The sequence below is a fragment of the Carassius gibelio genome, chromosome B10 (genome assembly GCF_023724105.1).
Source record: "Carassius gibelio isolate Cgi1373 ecotype wild population from Czech Republic chromosome B10, carGib1.2-hapl.c, whole genome shotgun sequence".
NCBI lineage: Eukaryota > Metazoa > Chordata > Actinopteri > Cypriniformes > Cyprinidae > Carassius > Carassius gibelio.
In genome coordinates this window covers 17,219,800-17,241,906 of record NC_068405.1, presented here as the reverse complement: position 1 = coordinate 17,241,906, position 22,107 = coordinate 17,219,800, and the positions used below count along the sequence as shown (strand labels likewise).

General features: G+C 36.1%; 2 protein-coding genes across 5 annotated transcripts in view; one reads left to right on the top strand and one right to left on the bottom strand.

Annotated features, from left to right (window-relative positions):
- The first annotated feature begins 3,905 nt into the window (after positions 1-3,905).
- Positions 3,906-12,587, top strand: fez1 (fasciculation and elongation protein zeta 1 (zygin I)). 3 transcript variants are annotated; one of them, XM_052567843.1, is made up of 10 exons: positions 3,906-4,163; positions 5,862-6,231; positions 7,856-7,907; positions 8,856-8,942; positions 9,025-9,190; positions 9,610-9,884; positions 10,733-10,813; positions 10,922-10,997; positions 11,177-11,242; positions 11,691-12,587. In XM_052567843.1, the coding sequence occupies exons 2-10, from the start codon at positions 5,915-5,917 to the stop codon at positions 11,705-11,707; spliced, it is 1,137 nt and encodes a 378-aa protein (XP_052423803.1). In that variant the 5' UTR covers positions 3,906-4,163; positions 5,862-5,914; the 3' UTR covers positions 11,708-12,587. The 3 variants fall into 3 exon arrangements, with proteins under 3 accessions (XP_052423803.1, XP_052423802.1, XP_052423801.1); XM_052567842.1 differs by lacking the exon at positions 11,691-12,587 and adding an exon at positions 11,324-11,664 and having other exon boundaries at positions 3,907-4,163; positions 7,808-7,907; XM_052567841.1 differs by having other exon boundaries at positions 3,908-4,163; positions 7,808-7,907.
- A 1,327-nt stretch (positions 12,588-13,914) lies between these two features.
- esama (endothelial cell adhesion molecule a) overlaps positions 13,915-22,107 on the bottom strand; it is a 32,822-nt gene continuing 24,629 nt past the window's right edge. Inside the window, exons 1-7 of one of the 2 annotated variants that reach the window (XM_052567840.1) lie at positions 21,326-21,514; positions 21,042-21,184; positions 18,665-18,866; positions 18,410-18,565; positions 17,027-17,149; positions 15,639-15,768; positions 13,915-15,562 (exon numbers count right to left, since the gene is read on the bottom strand). In XM_052567840.1, coding sequence (XP_052423800.1) covers positions 15,106-15,562; positions 15,639-15,768; positions 17,027-17,149; positions 18,410-18,565; positions 18,665-18,866; positions 21,042-21,128 — 1,155 coding nt within the window. In that variant the 5' untranslated portion in view covers positions 21,129-21,184; positions 21,326-21,514 and the 3' untranslated portion in view covers positions 13,915-15,105. Of the gene's footprint in view, positions 15,563-15,638; positions 15,769-17,026; positions 17,150-18,409; positions 18,566-18,664; positions 18,867-21,041; positions 21,185-21,325; positions 21,515-22,107 lie in introns of those variants that run through there. The other variant, XM_052567839.1, reaches the window with a different exon arrangement.

Here is a 22,107-nt window from a genome sequence, read left to right as displayed (position 1 = left end):
AACTTTTGAATAGTAGAGGCATTTATGTATAAGATGCTTTATTACTCACTTACTGTAAAACGTTCCAGATGGGCAAGTATAAAGGCAGATAATTTAGCTGATGAGTTTTCAATAGTATGTGCAGTCTTCTAGTGTTTAGATGTTGTTATTGATCGGCTGGCCTGCTGCTGACAGCTGTATTTTCCAAGTGAATTCTGAACCTGGATGAGTATTGATCATAGCTGATGTCCTCTTTCCCTACATCTGCAAAATTCAAGCCCATAGACACTAATGGGGACTGAGGAGAGATCACAAGCCTTTGTGTTCAAATCCCGAACCGAGTCTGTCACACGATATACAGAGTAGCAGATGTTTTCCTCAGGGAGGCTAAGAGTAATAAAAATCACTTCTCATTTTGGAAAATTTCAATTTCAAAAAAAAAAAAAAGGGTAACAATTACTATATGTTATTACTGCTGCAAAAATATTTAAATAATTAAAGTGCATTACTGATAACCTTGTGTGCAGACTTATAGCACCGTTACTATTCACTTCCTATCAACTCTAAACTATCATCACAATCAAAAAAATTAAAACCTTATTTTTTATTATTATTATTATATTTTAAATCAGTGGCAATGTAGTTTAGTGTACTGATTTTCTGTTAAAAGTGTCAACGGCAGGCGCAACCTACCATCTTGCCCTGATAAAAGAACTGGAGGTTCATACAGTACATACAGTCATCACATCACTTCATAAATATTCAATGTCAGCTAAAACAACACCTTCGCTCGATAAATCCAGCGGCCACATTGTACAAACCTATTAGGCCTTCGATGTTTGGAGGCGTGGAGCTAATGGGCCAGTTCCAATCCTTCACCAATAACCACAGCCACTGCTCCGAGCGCAATGCTCAGCTGCACAAACCCGGTTACCATGGCGATGGGGCCTCCGTCATTCCGAGTCTTTTGACTGCATTGTGGAGGAGCCTTGCATCTGTGTGAGAAGGGGGAGTGTTGCACAGGAAATCAGGTCATTGTGTGTATTCCCAATTTTTTTATTATCTCATCAGTTCTAATGTAATAAAGATGGAAAGCAAACGCGGTATGAGATGAGCTGTAGTTTGCATGTTTAAATAAAGTAATATATATATATATATATATATATATATATATATATATATATATATATATTCTTTTTCATTTGGGCAAGTGTAAAGGGTTTTGAAAGACGGTTTGAAGTGGCCTTTGCATCAAAACAGTGCAGCTTTGATGATAAAAATAGGCTGACTTATCATCTAACAATTTTGTAGTTGTATATATTAGACAGTGATTGACACTCCCATAGAAGATGATGTCATATTTGTGTTTGAGCTTTGCAGAATACCCCCCCCCCCCCCCCTTCAAAGACCCACTACTGTTACTTTCTGCACTCTCCTCCTTCTTATTAACCATTAATGGACTCACATGGTTTAAAGTCTGTTAGACAAAGATGTGCCACATGCATACAGCCAACAACTACCAAATACATTAAAGCATGCTAGCCAGTAGTAATACACCTGCATTTGTATTTCAGTCACGCCGCATGCTTCCAACACCGAAATGCATTTCTGAGTAAATCTAGCCAGGAAGCAGGAAGGATGCTTTATTATATGATGTCTAGATGGCCTGTGCAACGTGTGCCATGCTTTTGTTTCCCACAGTCATCTGCTCAAAACTGTGAAAGCATTGTTTGTAATCCATACAATGGGCCCTATTTTAACGATCTGAAACGCAAGTGTCAAAGCGCGAAGCGCAAGTAAGTTTGTGGGCGGGTCTCGGCGCTGTTGCTATTTTCCCGGCGGGATAAATGGCTCTTGCGCCCGGCGCAAATCTAAAATGGGTTGGTCTGAAGTAGCTTCATTATTCATAGGTGTGGTTTGGGCGTAACGTGAAATAAACCAATCAGAGCGTCATCCAACATTCCCTTTAAAAGCAGGTGCGCAAGTTCCATTATGGATTGCTATTATTATGGCGTATTTACCAGGCGCACGCCAGGAGCGGTTCACAGCCGAGGAGACTGATGTTCTTGTAAAAGCAGTGAAAGACAGAGAAGGTGTGTTGTATGGGGATGGGAGAATAATTAGCCTGAATAATTTGTAAGCTAGATTTATGCTTATTTTTTTCACATCTTCGTGGCACACCACAATGATTTCCGTCATCTCATGTGTTAATATTTTTTTAGTGTAACAATTTATGATTTGCAAAAATAACTGTTGCATCTGTGTAGATTACATGAGCAAAGTGTATGCGCGTTGTGCACGCTATACATTATGGTCAAGCATGCGCCCTTAAAATAGCATAATGAACAACGCGCAACGCGCCACTGACTTTAGACTAGGTTTTTTCTGGTCAGTGGCGCAATTGTTTAATGGAACAGCAAAATAGCACCAGGGATTGTTTGCGCCGGAACACGCCTCCTTTTTTGCGCTGAACCGCCCAGGGAGCGCAAGTTCATTCACTAGTTTAGCGACGTGCTTCTGTGGAGGGAAAAGCGCGCTTTGCGCGGGTGCAAAATAGGAATGACACATGCGTCGGTGTACAAAGTCAATTGCGCTGGGTGCAAGATAGGGCCCAATCAGATGCTAATTCCTGGAATATGGCAAGCCAATTTTGAGCAGCTTGTGTGAATGCAGACACATGCATGCTGGAGAGCGTCTCTAACTGTATGGGTCTTTTTACAGGCTGAGACACAGATTAAAAGCCGTGAAAGATTAAGGGCAGCAGGGAGAGTGGCGTTACATATGGGAGGTGTGGATATGTGTGACGTAAAGGGCAACTGTGCAATACTACGACCAAACAAAAGGTTCTTTATGCCCAATCAGTTCCTATAATCCACAGTCTTTGTCTTTGCTGTGTTTCTCTGTCTTTCTGACTTGCATGATGGCCTGCAGAGTCAGACAAATTGAGCTGGAAACTGTGTATTTTGTCTGTAGGGGTTCAATCTGAGACACCATTGACATCTGTTGTTTAATCTGTGATTAATTATCAAACATAAACCTGGAAATTGAATGTTTTAGAGGAAGGAATTTTATTTTTTATTATTTTGGGTTTGGTTTTCAATTGTGCTATATAAATAATTGTGCTATATAAATCATATGTAATTACTTTAGGATGTTGAAAATTTATAATCTAGGAGATACATCAATTATAATACATTTTTTAGTAACACTTAACAATAAGATCTCATTTGTTAGTGCATTAGTGTCTACCAATGAACAACATTATAGCTTTTATTCATCTTTGTTAATGTTCCCTAAAAATAAATGAAATCATATAACATATGTTATTATAACAAAGAAATAAAACATTTACAGTTCCTCATGTTCTATAGGTCACTAATCAAATAACCACATTTGTGAAATTTAACAATGTTTTCATTAAACTGTTATACTAATAATACAATTTGTAATTGTTTTATTAAATTATTACAAAAATACAATATAGAAGCATTTCCACTAGTGGTCTCAGACTTAGTATTACTCTATATGACCCTGCAACATTATTAAAACACTGTAATTTAGCCAGATTTATAGCTTTCATTTCAATAGTAATGACTGACAGTAAGCAGCGTACATGTTGTTAGCACGGCTTCCTCCATTGAAATCCCTCGAGCGTGCTTTGAGGGGTAATGAGAAGGGATCTTGCCAAGAGACTCCTGATGTGGCCGATGACAAGCGAGGTCAAGGTGTGAATAAAGCCCCAATACAGCTTCTCCCCATTACCTCTCAGGTTTTTTTTTTTGTCCTTCCTCATGAATATGGAGGGATTTGGCTTATGGCAGACTGAGAGAAAGGGAGCAGGAGGGGTAGGGGGCGGAGAGAGTGAGGTGCATGAGGAGAGGAGCAGAAGGGGGAGGGTCGGCGAGGAGGATGATGCCATCAGCTGCCGTACCAATGCGCAGGCTCAGTGGAACAGGAGAGGACGGCTGCTGCTTAATTCTCAGAAAACAACACTCTGAGCCTTGACTGGCTTAGATAAGAATAGCAGCCATCAGGACACAGAGCTTCTGAGTGTGAGATGGGAATGATTGTGTCTGCTGTCGTTTCATCCTGACCAAGATTTGCTGATGGTGGTTTCTCTCTGACTGTACTGGAATAGGAGGGGCAGTTTCTACCCAGATACACACGGAGAGATTCTTCTGCAGGTAATCTGTTCCTCCCTCTCTCTCCTCCATCACTCCGTCTCCGTCCCGCCATTGTTTTCACATCATTCCCACTGGGTAATGGGGTAACCTTGATCTCCGTCCGTTCTGCATCCATCCCTTTCTTTTTTCATTTAATTCGGTACATATATCTAGACATATTTTTTGGGGGATAGCACAGTTTAAATATCTTTCCATTTGGATAATCAAAAGTAATATTTTCAAATCCATGTGGTGTGACCTAAAGAAACACCAAAAAATGTCTTCATCCAAACCAAAACAGTGATGTTGTATTTTATCTCTCCCATGCTTTATGATGTGATCTGCCATATTTCTCCCCATCATGGCTCATCAATTCATCTTATCTTGTGACATGGTTGTGTTGATATTCATATTTCACAACATAGGTCATGCCTGCTGAAAGCACCTTTAACTGGCACCCACAAATTAATGCTGTGATCCAGATTTAGCAGTGCATTTGAGAAATATCTCTTGCATTTTTTATCACTGGGATAAATATGATTGTAATACACATTTAGATTATGTCACTCTCAGCGGAGGTCCCATGTCAAAAGTGTTTTATTCCATTGCCACAGTTTGTTCCATCGATTTATTTAAGGTCAATATGCTATTTTTACTCTTGCTCAATTCCACCCCCTTCCTCAGGAGGTGTGAATAAGCAGCAGTTTATCAATGTAACATTGGATTGCCTGTTTGCTTTGGTCATTTGAAGTTTTTTCTTGTGAATGGGTTTTGGCCATAGGCACAGAATTATGGGAGGCGGACAAACAAATCAATCGGTAGCCAAAAACCAGGAAGTGACACAAGGTCATTCCCTTAATTCTGACACAGTGCACTACAGACAGACACATACACACTAGGGTAATAGAGTGTATTAGTGGAATGGAATTTTGCTGACTAATCTAATGTTGGGGTAAAAGTTTATGCAAGACAATTTTAAATAGATTTTTATCCTGCTGTCTTTTAGCTTGACTTTAAGCCTGATAAAGCCTATCGAGCTCATTCATGGGAACTGTCAGATCACAGGTCGAAAATGCAGGAAATAAAGAGTGGATGTTACTGTATAATAACTCTCAAACTGAACTTGTTCATTTCATTTCGAGTCATCTTTACCTGAATAGAATGTAAAAACCATGTTTTGGGTGAATCAGAATATAACAAGATGCATTTTTACCTAGAAACGCTCATATTGTATCATTTAATTTGCTAAAAATAAATGTTATTGATATAGAGTGGATTATAAGGTAGTAATGATTGCAGAAAAAAAGCTAATGTACGTATTTCTACATTTATTATTTTTTTCATGTTTGGGAAAGTGAATTTGAATTAGCATGAGCTATAATCGCTGGTTGACTTTGATGGCCTTACAGTCCCAGAATTCATTGGGAAAAGTCCCAGAGGTTCTGCAGAATCAACCATCATGCAAATTAAACACAATTACTTTCACTCTGCTTGAGCGAAATGCAGTCATTCGTGTTCCCTGCTGTATTTCATATTTTCATATCAAGTCTCACAAAATGTTCTTGACTCTGAAGAAGCCATTACTATTATATAACATCATTTTCAGAGAAGTGAAAAATCTATCTGAATTACTTAACATTTTAAATTAGCATTTTATGTTTAAGATGATAATCTGAGATGTTAAAATGACAGATTTACAATTATCATATTTTTAATTAGGGACTGTTACAGTGACATCCTCCACGTGACTGTGCGATCAAGAGGGCATCAGGATGGAGGCCCCTCTGGTGTGCCTGGATGAGGAATTTGAGGATCTGCGACCCTGTAAGATGGAGGAGATCCAATCCGAGCAGCCTGCATGCCGTCCTCACAAAACCATTCCTCTGGCCCCACTGTGCCGCGAAGAGTTCTCAGAGCTGGAGAACTTCTCCGAGATGATGAGCTTCAAGTCCATGGAGGACCTCGTCAATGAATTTGATGAGAAGCTAAATGTGTGCTTCCACAATTACAACACGAAGACAGAAGGTCTGGCACCTGTTCGCAACCAGTCGCACACCGAGGAGGATGAAGAGAGGCTTCAAGATGAAGAGTAAGATCTTTTCTGTTCCACTTCTTGTAAATACATGTAAGGTACAGGAATTCATTCATTTTAAAGGAAGATTTATGCAATTAGCCTCACGTTTTTACACCACCAAAAATAGTATGCATACTGTTATGACTGCGCTGATGAATATACCTATCCAGCTGGCTGTCTCTTTGCCAATCAAAAGTGAGGACATGTCTGACATCCTTGCCAACTGGCCTGCCAATCAAATTGTATAAAAACACCCTTTGTCCATCACCAGCGCCTGTCTGTGTGCATGTCCATGGTTCGGCTGTGAATTATTCAGCACATTTTTATACGCCTCAGTGCTTTTGTTTGTCCTGACTTGTCTGTGCTGGCAGTCTATCACCATCCTCTCTCTGCCATCAAATCTGCCTCTCGCAAAATAGGACAAAAAAAAAATCCCTTGGTCTAAACATAGTAGGCATTATTGTTGATTTAAAACAGTCAAAACATCATCAATGATTGAGACGGTGAAGGCAAATATATACACTAATATTAGCAAGTAAATATAAAAAGAGCATAAAAATGTGAGAAAATTAGATTCAAATCAATATGTTTTGTAACCTTGTAAGAGATCAAATTGAACATGTTGCTGGGTTTTCCAGAATTTGAGCATCTTGCTCATTACTCTCATAGTTTTTGCTGTAAATACGTCGTTGATTTATGATTTGTTAGCATGTTATTTCCTGCGTTTCCCGCTGTGATGTGTTCACATTGCCCGTGGCTTTTGTTCTTGGCTGGTATTCAGACACAAATCTGTCCCTGCGCTAGAATTCAGCCTGTGGCTGTGCATCTGATGAATTACAGAAACCAGCCTGCTCAATTCTAAGTATATTTATTTATTTATTTATTTTTACCTGTGGTTGCTAAATATTCTAGATAAGATGTTGCTTTTGGAGATCTCTAGACAGCAAACCGAAATGAAACTCTTTCTGACAATGACATATGGGTAGACGATGAGTCTGTACCAGTTTGGTGTTGTTGCAGGGCTGGAATGGAGGCTGGTAGGCTTGTGTCTGTGTGTCAACAGAGGATCAGCACACTTTGAATGGCCACTTGTTCCCTGAATGACTAGACAGAGGCACAAAGAAAGTGTGGAGAGTAATTTTAGTATCTAGATAAATAGATAGAAAGAGAAAGAAAGCATTGTCACTAGCCCTGTTATATAAACATGCAAACCAGCTACTTAAAGAACTTCTTAAAATAATAATAAAAAAAGCAAAAGCTCTAAATTTCTTGTTGCTAACAAATCGTAATCGATACATATAAATGAAATTTCTCAGTAAATGAATTGAGTACTTATTAGCAGGGGTGCACATAAGTGGTCTGCAGGTCCGCATGCATGACCAAAATAAAAAATGAGCTATATAAATATGTTCTGACAGTGCATTTGCATACCGACATGGTCGACAGCTGTTAATACACAATTACCATTTTAGATCACAGTTATTATAGTTAATAAAGATGTTGTTGAGTCTGAATGTCTCATTTGTACCATTTTCACTGTGTGTCAGTTGGAACACTGTGTATATAAATGTCCATGCATGTGTTTTTGTAGCGTGTGGGATGCTCTGACTGACAACTACGTCCCCTCCTCTGTGTCCAGCTGGGACGAGCCCACCTCAGAAACGCTGAATGGCAACCTCTCAGATCAAGAGGTAAACATCTGCTCTGCTCTGATAACGTTCATGGTGTTGTCATGATAATATACTGCAGGGCTTAGAGTCAAGAGTACAATATTAGGGACAAAATCATTTTTACCAATGCATTGATATTTATATTACATTATTTATAGTAATTTAATATCATCATGTGAATTTTACCATACAATGATAATACTATTTAGATTACTTCTGATATTAATATTATTACTCTGTTGATATCACTAAATATGATTTATTGTTAAAGGAAATGTATGATTATTATATTAATTATATTATATTAATGGAGCTGATTTAAGTTGCAAAGAAGTTATCACTGATGCATTGGCCATCAAGAAATCTCTTGAGATATATTTTATTGAAACAACTTGAAATATCTTTCTCCTTATAATTGAAAAGCAATTTTATTTCCTCTGAGTAAATGACTGCAGCACTGCATAGAGTACAGCTTTGCACTCTTGATTCAGGGTGTGGTGTGTATATTTATGCCAAATGGACGGCGGAGATAGTCACTCGCTGCCAAAAACCCAGCCTGATCTACTTTCTCTGGCAATCAGCCTGTCAAAAGCTTTGCAATAAATAGTTTAGACACCACAAAAAGATCTCTGAATAATGTCCGTGACTAACTGGCAAAGATTTGTATATTTCTTCATCGTGTGAGATGAACAGAGTTACAGTATTTGTATACTGTTATACAGATAATCAACTAATGCAACTGGTCGGATGTGAAATGAGGTAATCTAATGCTAGCTTTTGACTAGTTTAGTCAAGACTCTGCTGTACATCATTGCAGGCCAGAAGAGCTGTCAAGCTAACATTTGAAAGCACTCTCTTCAGCACATTAGCAGTGAGTGTAATGGAACTATATGGAGCCATTACTCTCTACCATCATGTCTTATTGACACGGCTGTGGATTTACATGGTTTTCATGTCTTGGTTTTAAAGATACATGAAAAAGAGGAGGATGAGATGAACGAGAAGAATGAAAATGTCAGTTGTTTGAGTGAAGAACCTCTTATTAGCGCTGATCAGGTAAGTCTAAACATTTACAGCCGCCTTTTAAAAAATCCTGGTTTAAACGCCCACTAAAATCTGTCATTTATTCTCTCATCAGGTGATTGAGGAGATCGTGGAGATGATGGAAAACTCACCAGATCCTGGAGAGACAGAGGAAGAGGAGGAAGATGATATCGCTGTGTCTTCCTCTAAAAGTAGCCCCTCTCTGTTGGAGGAGATCCGCATGCTTTCTCAGGCCTCCAACAACAACTGCTCCTATGAAGGTGCTCCTTCAAACCTGCAATTAATAAATATATGTGAACCTCAGGGTGAATCTTTAGATGAAACTAGATGTCAAGATGAAAATGTAGTTGATATATACAGTACAGATGATCTTTATGAGTAAAATACAAGCATGATGTCTGTCAGCGAAAGTAAAACCAGATCAAGGTAAGTGTAAACATGCTCTAGAAACATGTGCCTATAAAGTAGAGAAGGTTTCTATTTGAATCTGTTGTTTCAGCATTTCTTTATCCCAGATCATGTTTTTGAAACCAAAGACGCAGTGGAGAAAAAGCGAAAGAAAATAGCCCACATTAAGTGGGAACGACACTAAAGAAACAATGCAACATTAGTCACAGTGTGAAAGCCAAGAGTTGCTCGCGTTGATCAAGTCTTATTAAACCCAGTGCTTGTCATGCAGGTCTGAGGCTGATGCCAAGCTCGGCACTGCTTGACATCTTGTGTCGGATGGAGGCGGCGATACGAGAGTATTCGGAGGAACTGGTGACCCAGCTGGCCCGGAGGGACGAGCTGGAGTTTGAGAAGGAGGTGAAGAACACCTTCATCACAGCTCTGATGGAGGTCCAGAACAGACAGAAGGAGCAAAGGGAGCTGAGCAAGCGCAGGCGTAAGGACAAGGCCATGAGTTTACAAGGACCGACGCGCTCCGAGAAGACCGGGAGCATGCCTGCAAAAGTAAGTGTGTTGAAATGAGCTGCGTGATGTTTGCCTCCATCTGCGGTTAATGGATCTTGCCCCATTACTCTACAGCTGCACTTAGAACTTACTGGAAGAGTAGAGGAAGCATTCCCCTGCAGTATGAGCTGTGGAGGCAATAGCTGCTTCCTCTTGCAGTAATGCCACTGTGATTTGATTACATCATGCAAGAACTGCATCTCTGCGTCCTCATCCTCCATGTTCTCACAGGGATGAGTTGATCATTTGAGTTATTTTGTACACAGTGATTAGATTTGGTAAATGTGGCAAATTGTGAAGCTCAAATGTAATATATTATGTTTAAACACCTTTCCTGAACTCAGAGGCTTAGGATTTTAGCCAATAAATGATAAATTATTTATATATATATCCATACCATCATGATTGATAATTGATAAATGGCTAATTATTATTATTATTATTTTATTAAATTCTATTTATTTTTCTAATTTTTAATAACTTTTATTTTATGAATATTGCATTTATTATTTTTTATTTATTTTAAATAATATTATATTATATATACATTTTTCTCACTTTTTCATTTTTATGAATTCTCAAAAAAAATTAAATAAAACATAAGAAATAAAATCAATACTTTCAAATGCTTAAATAAATTGCATCACAACATTATTATGTAAAATATGTATAATGCATGTGATTTTCTATCATGTAATGTCAGAACTTTTTCCATCATTTCTAGATCCTCAGTTGAATTCTTCCAGCTCCTTGCAGTAGTTTGGCGTAGGATGTGCACACAATGAATGAAGTGCTGTACAAAATGTGAGCTTCTAGTTCTTAATATTTTATGTTTTAATGTTTTTCAGCGCTTCAGTATGGAGGGTCTTTCCAACATCCTGCAGACAGGCATCAGGCAGACCTTTGGGACCTCAGGGACAGAAAGACAGGTGGAGGAGCATTTCCATAAATGTTTTGAACTAAACATGCATATATATGCAGGAATAGGATCTGATCGTAAACTCTGTCCGACTGTTTTTCATATGTGTGCTCAACAGTACCTAAACACAGTCATTCCGTATGAGAAAAAAGCCACTCCTCCGTCTGTGGATGACTTGCAAATGCTCACAAAAAGTAAGAGTACTGATCTGCACTAATGGCATTAAAACTGAGTCAAAGTGAAACCGACTTTTCTGTAAAAAGCTAATATTGCTAATATTGATTGATTTAATGCTTAAAATCAAACAATACCAAATTTAACTATCAAAGGAAAACAAACAAGGACCATTTTATCAACTGATATTGTTTTTCAGTTCTTTATGCCATGAAAGAAGACAGTGAGAAGGTCCCGACCCTCCTGACTGACTACATACTAAAAGGTAAATCCAAAACTTTTTTTCACCATGATCTAAATAACGTTTAAAAAAATATTTGGTATAAATATATTTTTCTCAATTTAGCTAATTAAATAACTGGATTCACAGAAGATCACTGTTCACCAGCTCTAAATATTCCCGTAAATAACGCACCAGCATTATTTTAATATCATTGAGTTTTTATTGATATTTTGAATTTGTTTTCATTTTTATTGCTTTCATTTTTTAAAGTGTTAGTAGTTTTGGTGTGTTTTTGTGATTTTTATTTTGCTTTTTATATGTCAATATAGTATCTATTTATTTTTATTTAATTTTATTTCAGATAAAGTTTATTTTAAATTGTTTTTATGGTTTTAGTATAATATTGTTATATAGTACAGTATATAAATGTATATGAACGACATACACTGCATTGAGACCATTAACACATTATCACGTCTCCATCCTGTAGTTCTGTGTCCTACCTAAAGTCCTGAGCGTGACGTGCTGATGGTGAGACTCTGGAGAGGTCGGGGGTCTTCGTTCGTCCTCTCTCGGTTCTCAAAGCCCAGCTGCATGAGCTCCCTTATCCAGTATCAGCGAGGGACCCTGAACATCTAACCATCCTTCTCTTGCTTGTCTAACGACCTTTGACCTTGCTCATCTCACTGCCCTTCCTGTATTCACATATCCATAAGGTTCACACTACAGCACCTGGTGCTTTACATGTTTTCTACTACGTGTGTTAATACGGGCCAAAAGCCATATGGAACGTGTAAGGGTAACAGGTGGAATTTAATCAGTTTAACTCTACGATCAGGTAATATTTTTATTTTTAAATATACGCCTAACATAAGGTATTTTAGATACCACTCAATCATTCACATCCATTCTGAACACAGGTGGCGATGAGAAGGGCATTATTCACAATCTTCCTAAGGTGTAGATGCAGTGATTCGAGAGCACATTTGAAAATAATCCATCCATACTTTCTGCTTTAGCCGTTTTAGTATTGCGGCTTCATTTCAGCCAAGGTTGGTTGAAAATACAGCATGTTTTAGTGTTCAACATTAATGCCAAGTTACAGGGAGAAATCTTGTAACTTTTCTTATTTTGGGTAACCTGACATTTTTTTTTCATCTTGTGTATGAAATACACAGTTCTACATAGTTTCTTTTGACGATCCATTTGTCTAATAAAAATGTTTTTTTTTTTTTTTTTTTTTTTTTTTTTACTTTTAACATTAACTGTCATCCATGCCTTGTGCTTACATCTTTAATGTATATAGTTCTTATTTAGTAAGGGACATGGAGGAATGTGAAGTATTGCTGAGTTGTAATTCCAATAAACGTCAAACCCTGTAAAAGCCTGAATGACTGTGATTCAATTGTAATACCTCAGCATTCCACTAGAGGACAGTCATATACAGGTCACATGCAAGCTTGTCGAGGATTTTTTTTTTTTTTTTTTTTTTTTTAGAGTCTAGTTTAACGTTATACTTTTGCAAAATGAATTAAATGAAAACACGTAGCTTACACCTAATAACCGGTGACATCAAAACTGTTGATACTCATTAGTTGGAAAAAAAATTCTGATATGCTGTCCATGTCTAGCCTACTTTTTTCTGTTGGAATTTAATTGAAATAATTAATACAGTGTCTTAACACAATATTAGAATTATAGGAAATGTTAGATAACAGATGAAAACAGAGGAATTCATTTTTGCTCATTTTTAAATGCAGCACAGTCAAATTAGCTTATTTTAGCCACACTCTGTCTAAATGTTGCACAGCTTGCGGCTTATTTATATTACGTAACGCGTTAGGTTATCTTTCCTACATATTATTAATAATGGGTGACTAAAAGTCTTAAAAGACTATCTATAACCGTATCTTACCTTCTGCTCTCTTCGTTTAAAAGCAAGTCTTCATAACCGTTCACTTGGGCACTTTCCAACAAAAAGCGCGCGAAAAATGATGCGCAACCACGAATGATTTTATTGTGAATTTTTAAGTTTTATGAGGTTCTTTTTTTTCCGCCATCAAAAAAAAAATAAAAATAAATAAAAAATACTTATTAGTAAGCATTAACATGAATCTAGGTCACTGTAGGTCAATTTTCCAGGACTGGATGACAACAAATACATAGCCTACTAACGTTAGGTGATATGTTACTGATATCATACAAAATATATGCAACATTTCAGACTCTACAGAACACTACTACTATATGTCCTTTTAAATGAACAGACTGCATGTTTACAGCCAGTTTCTTTTAATCAAAAATATGAATACAAAGTGTTTTCATGTCTGCTGACAGTAAATAGTCATATATACAGAACAGTTTGAGGTTGTCCAGTCCAGACATGGGTAAGAAATATAAAACAATTCTGATAAAATATAGTAAAATATGTGCTTGATAAACAGTCAGTCGTACTGTTGAGTATACAACATACTTAAAAAAATTACAGCATTTTAAATTGCATTTATGAAATATGTGGTAAAATAAAATAAAAAACAACATGATTTTTGGCATACAGTAGATGCGCTATTTTGATTTATTATATGGTTAGCTATAGCCTGCTTAAAGTGACCATGAACTGCCATTCGCAACCCATTTTACTTCCATAATATGACTTCTTTCTGAGTAAAACTGGGATGTTCAGTGATGTACGTTAAGTAAATAAATACAGCCACTTTTGAGTTTGTTTCACTGGTGCATTTATTTCCTGGAAACTGGATGTTTTTGTATCCAGTGAACCAGAAAAATCATGAACTTCTTTGCTACGAAATTGTGAAATGACCACAGATCTAGAATGAAAAATAAATACCTTATTTACAGTAAGGTAAATGAATGTTTATAAATACAGTTTACATATTCAATTTAATACATTAGTTTTAAAATATCATCATGGGGTACAAAAACACAATATAGCAAATTCCACACTTCTAAATTGAAAAAAGCTACCACACATCTCTGAGATAACAACATAAGTTTATTTCTAAATACTTGGCCAAAAACATTTAAAGGCAAATAAAGCAACTTAATATGTCACATTTTAGGTGATGTCCCTTAACATATGCGGCTATGAAACATAAGAGTGGGTGCTGCAATTCAAACTAAAACAGCTTACTTCCACATATGTATTAAACGTAAATATTCATGAGGAGTGTCTGTAAATAATATGGAATAGACCTTTCATTTGTTTTCATCAAGGCAAAATAGCATCTTTAGTTAGCAAAATAACAATCAAAGCAGAAACAACAAAAAGAATCAATACAATGAAGTGAAAAAGTGAATAATTCCAATTGTGCTGTCAAACGATTAATCGCATTCAAAATAAATATTTTTGTTTACATAATATGTGTGTGTGTGTATAGTGTGTACTGTGTATATTTATTAATACACACACATACTGTATATATAAAAAAATATTTACATGTGTATATTTATATTCATAATTTATTTAATATATAAACAACATATTTTTATTAAATATATACATGCATGTGAGTGTATATACAGTATACATACATAATAAAAATACAAAGTACACACACATACTGTGTAAACAAAAACGTATATTTTGGATGCGATTAATCATTTGAATAGCACTAATGTTCCAACATCTTTGTTTTTTGGTCAGTGTCTTTTCATTTATAGTTAAACAAGCTCCAATTTATAGAAAGTTTTTTGTATTACTTTGAACAGTAAAAAACGTTTAAAACATTAAAATGAGCATCTTTACATATTTTTGCTTACATTTAAACAAAATAAAGAAAATGACATCATACAGTTTCCATACAGAGGCATTAAGCTTATCAGTTCCTATTCATCCTTTCCAATGTGCTTTAGTTTGTGTCACCGCAGACATGAAATGTTTGGTCCTACACCAGAGAGCCAGCCTGGTTTTGCGCTGGCACCATAATGGGTACCCCTCCCATGCGGGAGATGTTGGCAGCAGTTACAGTGGTGGGCAGCAAGGGCTGACGAGGAATCTGAGGCTGAGCGGAGGCTGGCCGGGTCACTGAGGTGTAATGAGGTGTGCCTCCATTGGTGCTGGGGGGTCCCGAGGGTCCACGGGGTGGGGTGGGGTTGGTGTTGTAGCCTGGCAATGTGCGCTCCAGGCTGGCGTCTGCTGGAGGCTGCGAGCGGTAGCCTGCTGTGCTGCCCGTGGCTGTGAGGATGGACGCGGTGTCGGAGTGAGGGTAATGGTGGTGGTTCTTGGTGTCTCGCGGGTAAGAGCTGGTGTGAATGGAGGACAGGGTGCCGTTTTTAGAGATGATGTCAGATCCAGTGCCACTCTTGGCCCATGAGACGCGTTTGGGAGCCTGAGCATCCTCTCTGTAACACACAAAAACATTAGTGTCAAAACAAGTTAGAAATTACTAAATCAATCAATAAATCATAATGATCTTACTTGATTTCATTAGCTAAATCCTCCTCAGTGTCCTTCCGTCTTGTCCACATGAAGACGAGGAAGAGAATGATGAGGATGAGAGCCACAATACAACCAACTGTGACACCAGCGATCATCCCAGCATTAGTCGCTGTATGAAAAGTGAATGTATGCTTAATGTACTTAATGTACAGTACACTTTTTATCATCATACAACTTAAATGACTAAACATCAAGTATGAAAAAGAGAATGAATACAACCTTTTAAAAAACAGTAAGATTTAATTTTTGGTCCCACTTTATATTAGGTAACTACTATGTACTTAGATCAAAAAAAAAAAAAAATTACAGTCTACGTATTGTGTTCATATTGTATTGCAAAACAGCTTTGCTGGTACTGAGGTGGGATACAGGTAAGGTTAGGGACATGTTTAAGGGTGGGTTAAGGTGTAAGAGATGAGTCAACAGTGTAATTATAAATGTAATTACAGAAATTAATTATATGCAGTTTTTTTTTTAAATATAAGTGCAATGTAAAATCATGTATGTACCATTGTATCAAATTATTTATTTACATTTATGTACATAGTAGTAGTAGTTAAGGCGACCTAACATGAAGTGGGACTGCATTTTTTATTTTACTTTTTATTTTATACATTTATTCTTGAATTTCCAGCATCTATTATTCCAGTGTTCAGTGTAACATGATCCTTCAGAAGTCCTTCTAATGTGTGACCCTGGACCAGAAAACCATTCTTAAGTTGCAATAGACAACAAAACATTGTATGGGTCAAATCTGTCAATTTTTCTTTTATGCCAAAAATCATTAGTAAAAGTATATAAGCAAATATGATAATAATAATATCATTATATTATAATAATCATGTTCCATGAAGATATATTGTAAATTTCCTACCATAAATATATCTATATAAATATATAATTTGCATAGCTAAGGACTTAATTTGGACAACTTTAAAGGCGATTTTATCAATATTTAGATTTTTTTGCACACTCGGATTCCAGATTTTAAAATAGTTGTATCTCGGCCAAATGTTTTCCTAACTTATAACTGGGCAGCTTATTTATTCAGCTTTCAGATGATTTATAAGTCCCAACTTCATAAAATTGACCCTTATGTCTGGTTTTGTGGTCCAGGGTCACATATGCTGATTTTCTGCTCATAAAACATTTCTAAAAATCAATGATGAAAACAATTGTGATGCTTAATTATTTTGTGGAAACTGTAAAACTTTTTTTAGAATTCATTAGTTAGTGTGATGTTAACATAAATGTCTTTACTGTCACTTTTGATCAATTTAATGCATCCCTGCTGAATAAAAGTATTAATTTCTTAATACTTTTGAGAGCTTATGTACAGTATGTAATGAGCAAACAACAGTACGTACATGTGATGACCTCCAGGTTGATGTAGCACGTCTCCGCTCCTGCAGAGTTGGATGCGGTGCACATGTATTTCCCTGACATATTACTGCTCAGATTGTTCAGCTTTAATGTTCCTGCTGTTTCATCTACAACAACAACGAGTATGAGGGTAAAGTTAGACTTACATGATCACAAAAATAATTCAGCCAGAGATTAGAAAAATTCAAATATTTGAAAGCGAGATCACAGAGTGTCACAGTAACTGATAAAATATTGCTAGATGAATGCCAGCAATGTTTATCTAGTATATCCAAGGATTTGATTCCAGTGACTCAAGAATTACATAACAAAGGTCAACAAATATATGGTTTTAAGGTTTAATCTCAGGCCAAACGGTTTCCTCGTCATGCTTAAAGGATTAGTTGAACCACAAAAGAAAATTCTGAAATGATTTTTTCACCATTCATGGTGTTTAAAAAATACACTCAAAACAAAAATGATTCAGACACCAGATATTATTTTGATTTTGATAATTGATTGATTTTTACTAGTGGGTGCATGACACTATAGTTCATTTATGTAAGTGAGGACAGCAAAATAAAGTAAACTGTGGCATATTATACCCAAAAATTCTTCATACATAGGACTATCAGTAAATCTGATAAAAATATTGGACCAAAAATCAGACACTTTTACCTGACCATGTTTTCCTTTAATTGCTAATGCAACCTTTTTCCACCACAGACTGAACAAAATTTAGCATTGCCTGGTAACTGGTTGACCTAAATTGGGTATCATCTGTGTACGTAAATTTAACAGCTGACAACTAACCTAGTTCTTTACATACCTTTCTATCAAAGTTAATGAATTGGTTTTGACAGTTTAACTCTTAACTCTTGTCATATTTTATTACCATTTTCTAAACTGTGATAATGTGAGAAATGTTGAAGGTGTCTGAATAAATTTTGGTTTGACTGTACATACTTACCGTCCTCAATTGAACACATGAGAAAAAAAAAGAAAGAAATACACCTGATCATAGACTGTATGCACTCTTTTGAAGTTATACGACATCTAAATATGAAAAACCAACCGAAATAAAGTTAAAATTTACAAATATTCCTCCCTTGTAGTGAGCTGTTACCTGTTGCGACTGTATCCAGAGTCAAGTAGATGACTTACTAAAGAATAGTGTTATGCTACTTTCTTTATCAGTTGGCATTCTTACAAATTTCACCTCTTTCCACAAAAGGAATAAAGTGTTAAGAATTTGAAACAACATTAGGGTGAGTACATTTTCATTTTTGGAAAAACATGTTAATGCTAATGCATGCTAATAGAATGAAGAATGAATACCTTAATGAAATCTATTCTTGTGTCTTACTTGGACACACAGACAGACTCACTTTGTGCGGGAGGGAAGAAGACTTCTGAAGTGGGGCTGGTCTTGGTCCACTTGTATTGTGGTGCAGGTTTCCCATCATCAGAGTTACAAGCCAGAGTGATGTTCCCTTTAAGAACAGGCCTTCCTTTAACTTGACAAACTGGAACCGAAGGAGGGACTAAAAGAGACAGGATGGGTTATGATGTTAAATCCAGGACAAGCATCTGTCATGTGTGTTTTATGATGTGTGCACAACAGTATGGCAGTAAGTACACACCTTTAACATCAAGGGTGAGCTCTCCAGTATGTCCTGTGATGCCTGGTATAATAACCTGGCACATGTACTTCCCTGAGTCTGATGCTTTGGTGTTGTTAATGTACAGGGACAGGTTGGTGTTGGGCATATTATGCATAAAACCAACTCGCCCTGCAAACTGGGAAGTGCTATAACTTAATTTTCCACCAACATATGAGATAATCTAGAGAAAGACAGAGAAGAGGGTGGGAGGCATTAAAATTGCAAATGAGGTATGAATAGATAATAAAAGACAGGAGGTTTAAGGTGAAATACTTTTCACAATATACTGTTATATTTATTCATTACATTTTATTAACACACACACACACACACACACACACAATTATAAATTAATTATTGAAAACATAAATTAAATAATTAAATACATTTCTAATACTAATTAAATATACTGAAAAACTGTTTAGGCAAGCAGCTTGAAATTTCTAAACCACTTGTGTAAAAATACAATAAAAAAATGGAATGATGTAAGATCATCAATCTGTTAGAGGCTGGGACAGAATTTCTCAGCGGACAGGTCTAAAGGATTCATATCAGCTGATTCCTCAGTGTGCAGATTTAATCTCAACTGAAGAAAATGCAGGATAGAGGATTTTATAATCTGCAGATAATGAGGTGCTGTGTAATGCAAAATGAAAGACAATTGCTGCCAAGAGTAGACATTTCAATTAGAGTTTTTACACTAGCTTCTAAGGTAAGATGGTCTGAGCTTGCAGGTAATATGAGATAGCAGTCTGCTATGATGATTCACATGACTTTTTGTACTTTTGATATGGTTAATACAAAAAAACAAGTGATTCTGTGATAAAGACATTTGTCGACATTTGATCAACATTATGTAACTGAATGAAAACCAAAACAAAATTTCCATATAAAAAAAGTGATCATTTTTAAGACACTTTTTTTTTTTAATCGGTCCAGAATATTATTTCTGTCTCTGCCATTCATAATCCAAAATCATTACATGCACAGATGGTGCTAAACTTTCTGGCATCTGCACAAAAACTAACGAATGAATATAATCCCACCCATAATACCACACCATTTCCAAATCTAATTTGGACTGACATAACATTATCAGAATATATTATAAATCTCTGCTGAATCCATTCGGCGTATTCGAGTATGGGTGATAATGAGGAGTGGGATTTTATCAGTGTGCACTCTTAACCTCTGGAACTCAAGAGCCTGAGTGACCATTACATCAGCTGCATGTCATGTTACCTTCTGAACACCATGATATATATATATATATATATATATATATATATATATATATATATATATATATATATATATATATATAACCATATTAAAAATACAAAGTCATGTGAATCATCATAGCAGACTGCTATCTCATATTACCTGCAAGCTCAGACCATCTTACCTTAGGAGCTAGTGTAAAAACTGTAATTGAAATGTCTACTCTTGGCAGCAATTGTCTTTTTTTTTTTTTTTTTTTTTTTATGGAACTATGAAATCAGTTTGAAAACAGCCAATATATGCACAAGACCCAAAATACTGCACTCCTTAAATTTCTCAGCAACCTAGTTAATTAACTATGTTACTTATTACTTATGATTATCAGAATGTTTATTTCATAGTTTACAGAATATTAACTTTTACAACAATTCTTTGTCTCTCATTTATTCCATCAAAAAGAGCTTGATATATCCCTAAATAATAATAATAATAATAATAATTATTATTAAGGGATTATTGCAATTATTTATTAACTCAATTATTACTTGTTTATTAATAGCTATAAACACTTTATATGGGAATTAAATATAGTATATTTTAATATGACAAGCATAAATTCTGCTTTTATTATTATTATTATTATTATTATTATTATTACTAAATTCTACTGAATATTCATTGTTTCAGTCTACTGTACACAATACTTACACTACCTTGGGTTTTTATTTTAATCCTACTTCGCTTGTTGTTATTTTGTTTGTTTTTATTAATTATTTTTCATCATTATTTCTTATGTTCATCTTATTTTACCATTTTTAGCTATTTATTTAATCCACAGTCGTCAAAGTAGCTGACTAGGTATACTTTAAATAAATAAAAGCAACAAATAACATGTTCATGTTTTTAAGACCAAGATTTTAGGGTGTTATAGGTATATATAACATTTGTAAAAATTTGTAAAAAAAAAAAAAAAAAAAAAAAAAAAAAAAAAAAAAAAGTATATTTATTTAATGCTGTCTCTCAATTAATACGAATAAGAATATATAAATTGCAATACAAATTAATAATAATACAAATTATACAAGTCTGTCAACACAAACAAAGAAGAAGAAGAACAAATAAGAAAGAGAGTCACCATTTCTGTGCTGCTGGACATGTAGTTCCAAACCACAGTATTTTTCTCAATCTCCACACCAGTGTAAGAAGCCTGCAGCACTACCATCTGCCCTTTGATCACTTCTACATTTTTCTGAGGCAGCTGAAGTTGGGCAAGGTCACCTGGAAAGATAAAGAGAGAAAGCATAAAAAAACACTCAAAAACACTAAATATTTCCATTCAACCCAGCTGACAGCCTACAAGTCCAGGTGCACTCATTTGAAACCCCAATAGAATCTCCGAAACATTCAGGAGTGACATACACTCCCCCAAGTGGAGGTAAACAAGCTGAATCCAGCTGTCCTGGTTGTCCGTTTGATCCGCCAGCTTGGCTGGGATGCTTCGGCTCAGCTCCCAGTGAAACAAATACGCACCACACAGAGACTCATAAGAGAGAATCTGCTTCTAAAATCCTCTTGTCACTTATGATTTCAGATGAAAGTCCACAGGGAGAAAAACTGGGTGACGCAACTGCCGAGCATCTTGTTTTAGGCTTAGCAGAAGGTACGTGGGAGGGAGAGGGACATTCACAGGGCCACTGCAATGAGCCTCAATGTATATTGAATTCCCCTCGCTTAAGTGTAAACCCACTAATCCTCAACTAGAATCCTGTTTGTACTCATCTTTCGGACATTTTCTTCTGCTATATGTTTGCGGGCTGGTATTTAACCTGATTACAAACTAGCATTGATAGTCAGTTTGCTTCCATTGACTCACCAAATAATGCCATGGCTCAATTCAGAAATTTAACCCATATGTGGGACTGGATCATATGCTGAATTGCATTATGAATGTATAAAGGAATTAAGCTGGTTGTCTGGTTGTGTCTCTTCCAGATGTACAGTATCTTGCAGTCAGTGTCAGTTCTGTTGTTTACCAAAAGAAGAAAAATATCTCTTAATCCACTTTTCCAGTCTGCCCCCATCTGTCATTAGAGGGCATTGTCGAGGAACAGAGGTCATGGCGGTCATCCAAAAGCCATTCCCTGAACTGTTCCAACTGGACTCTGAAACACTCCTCAGGGTGAAAGATTTATAAACAAACA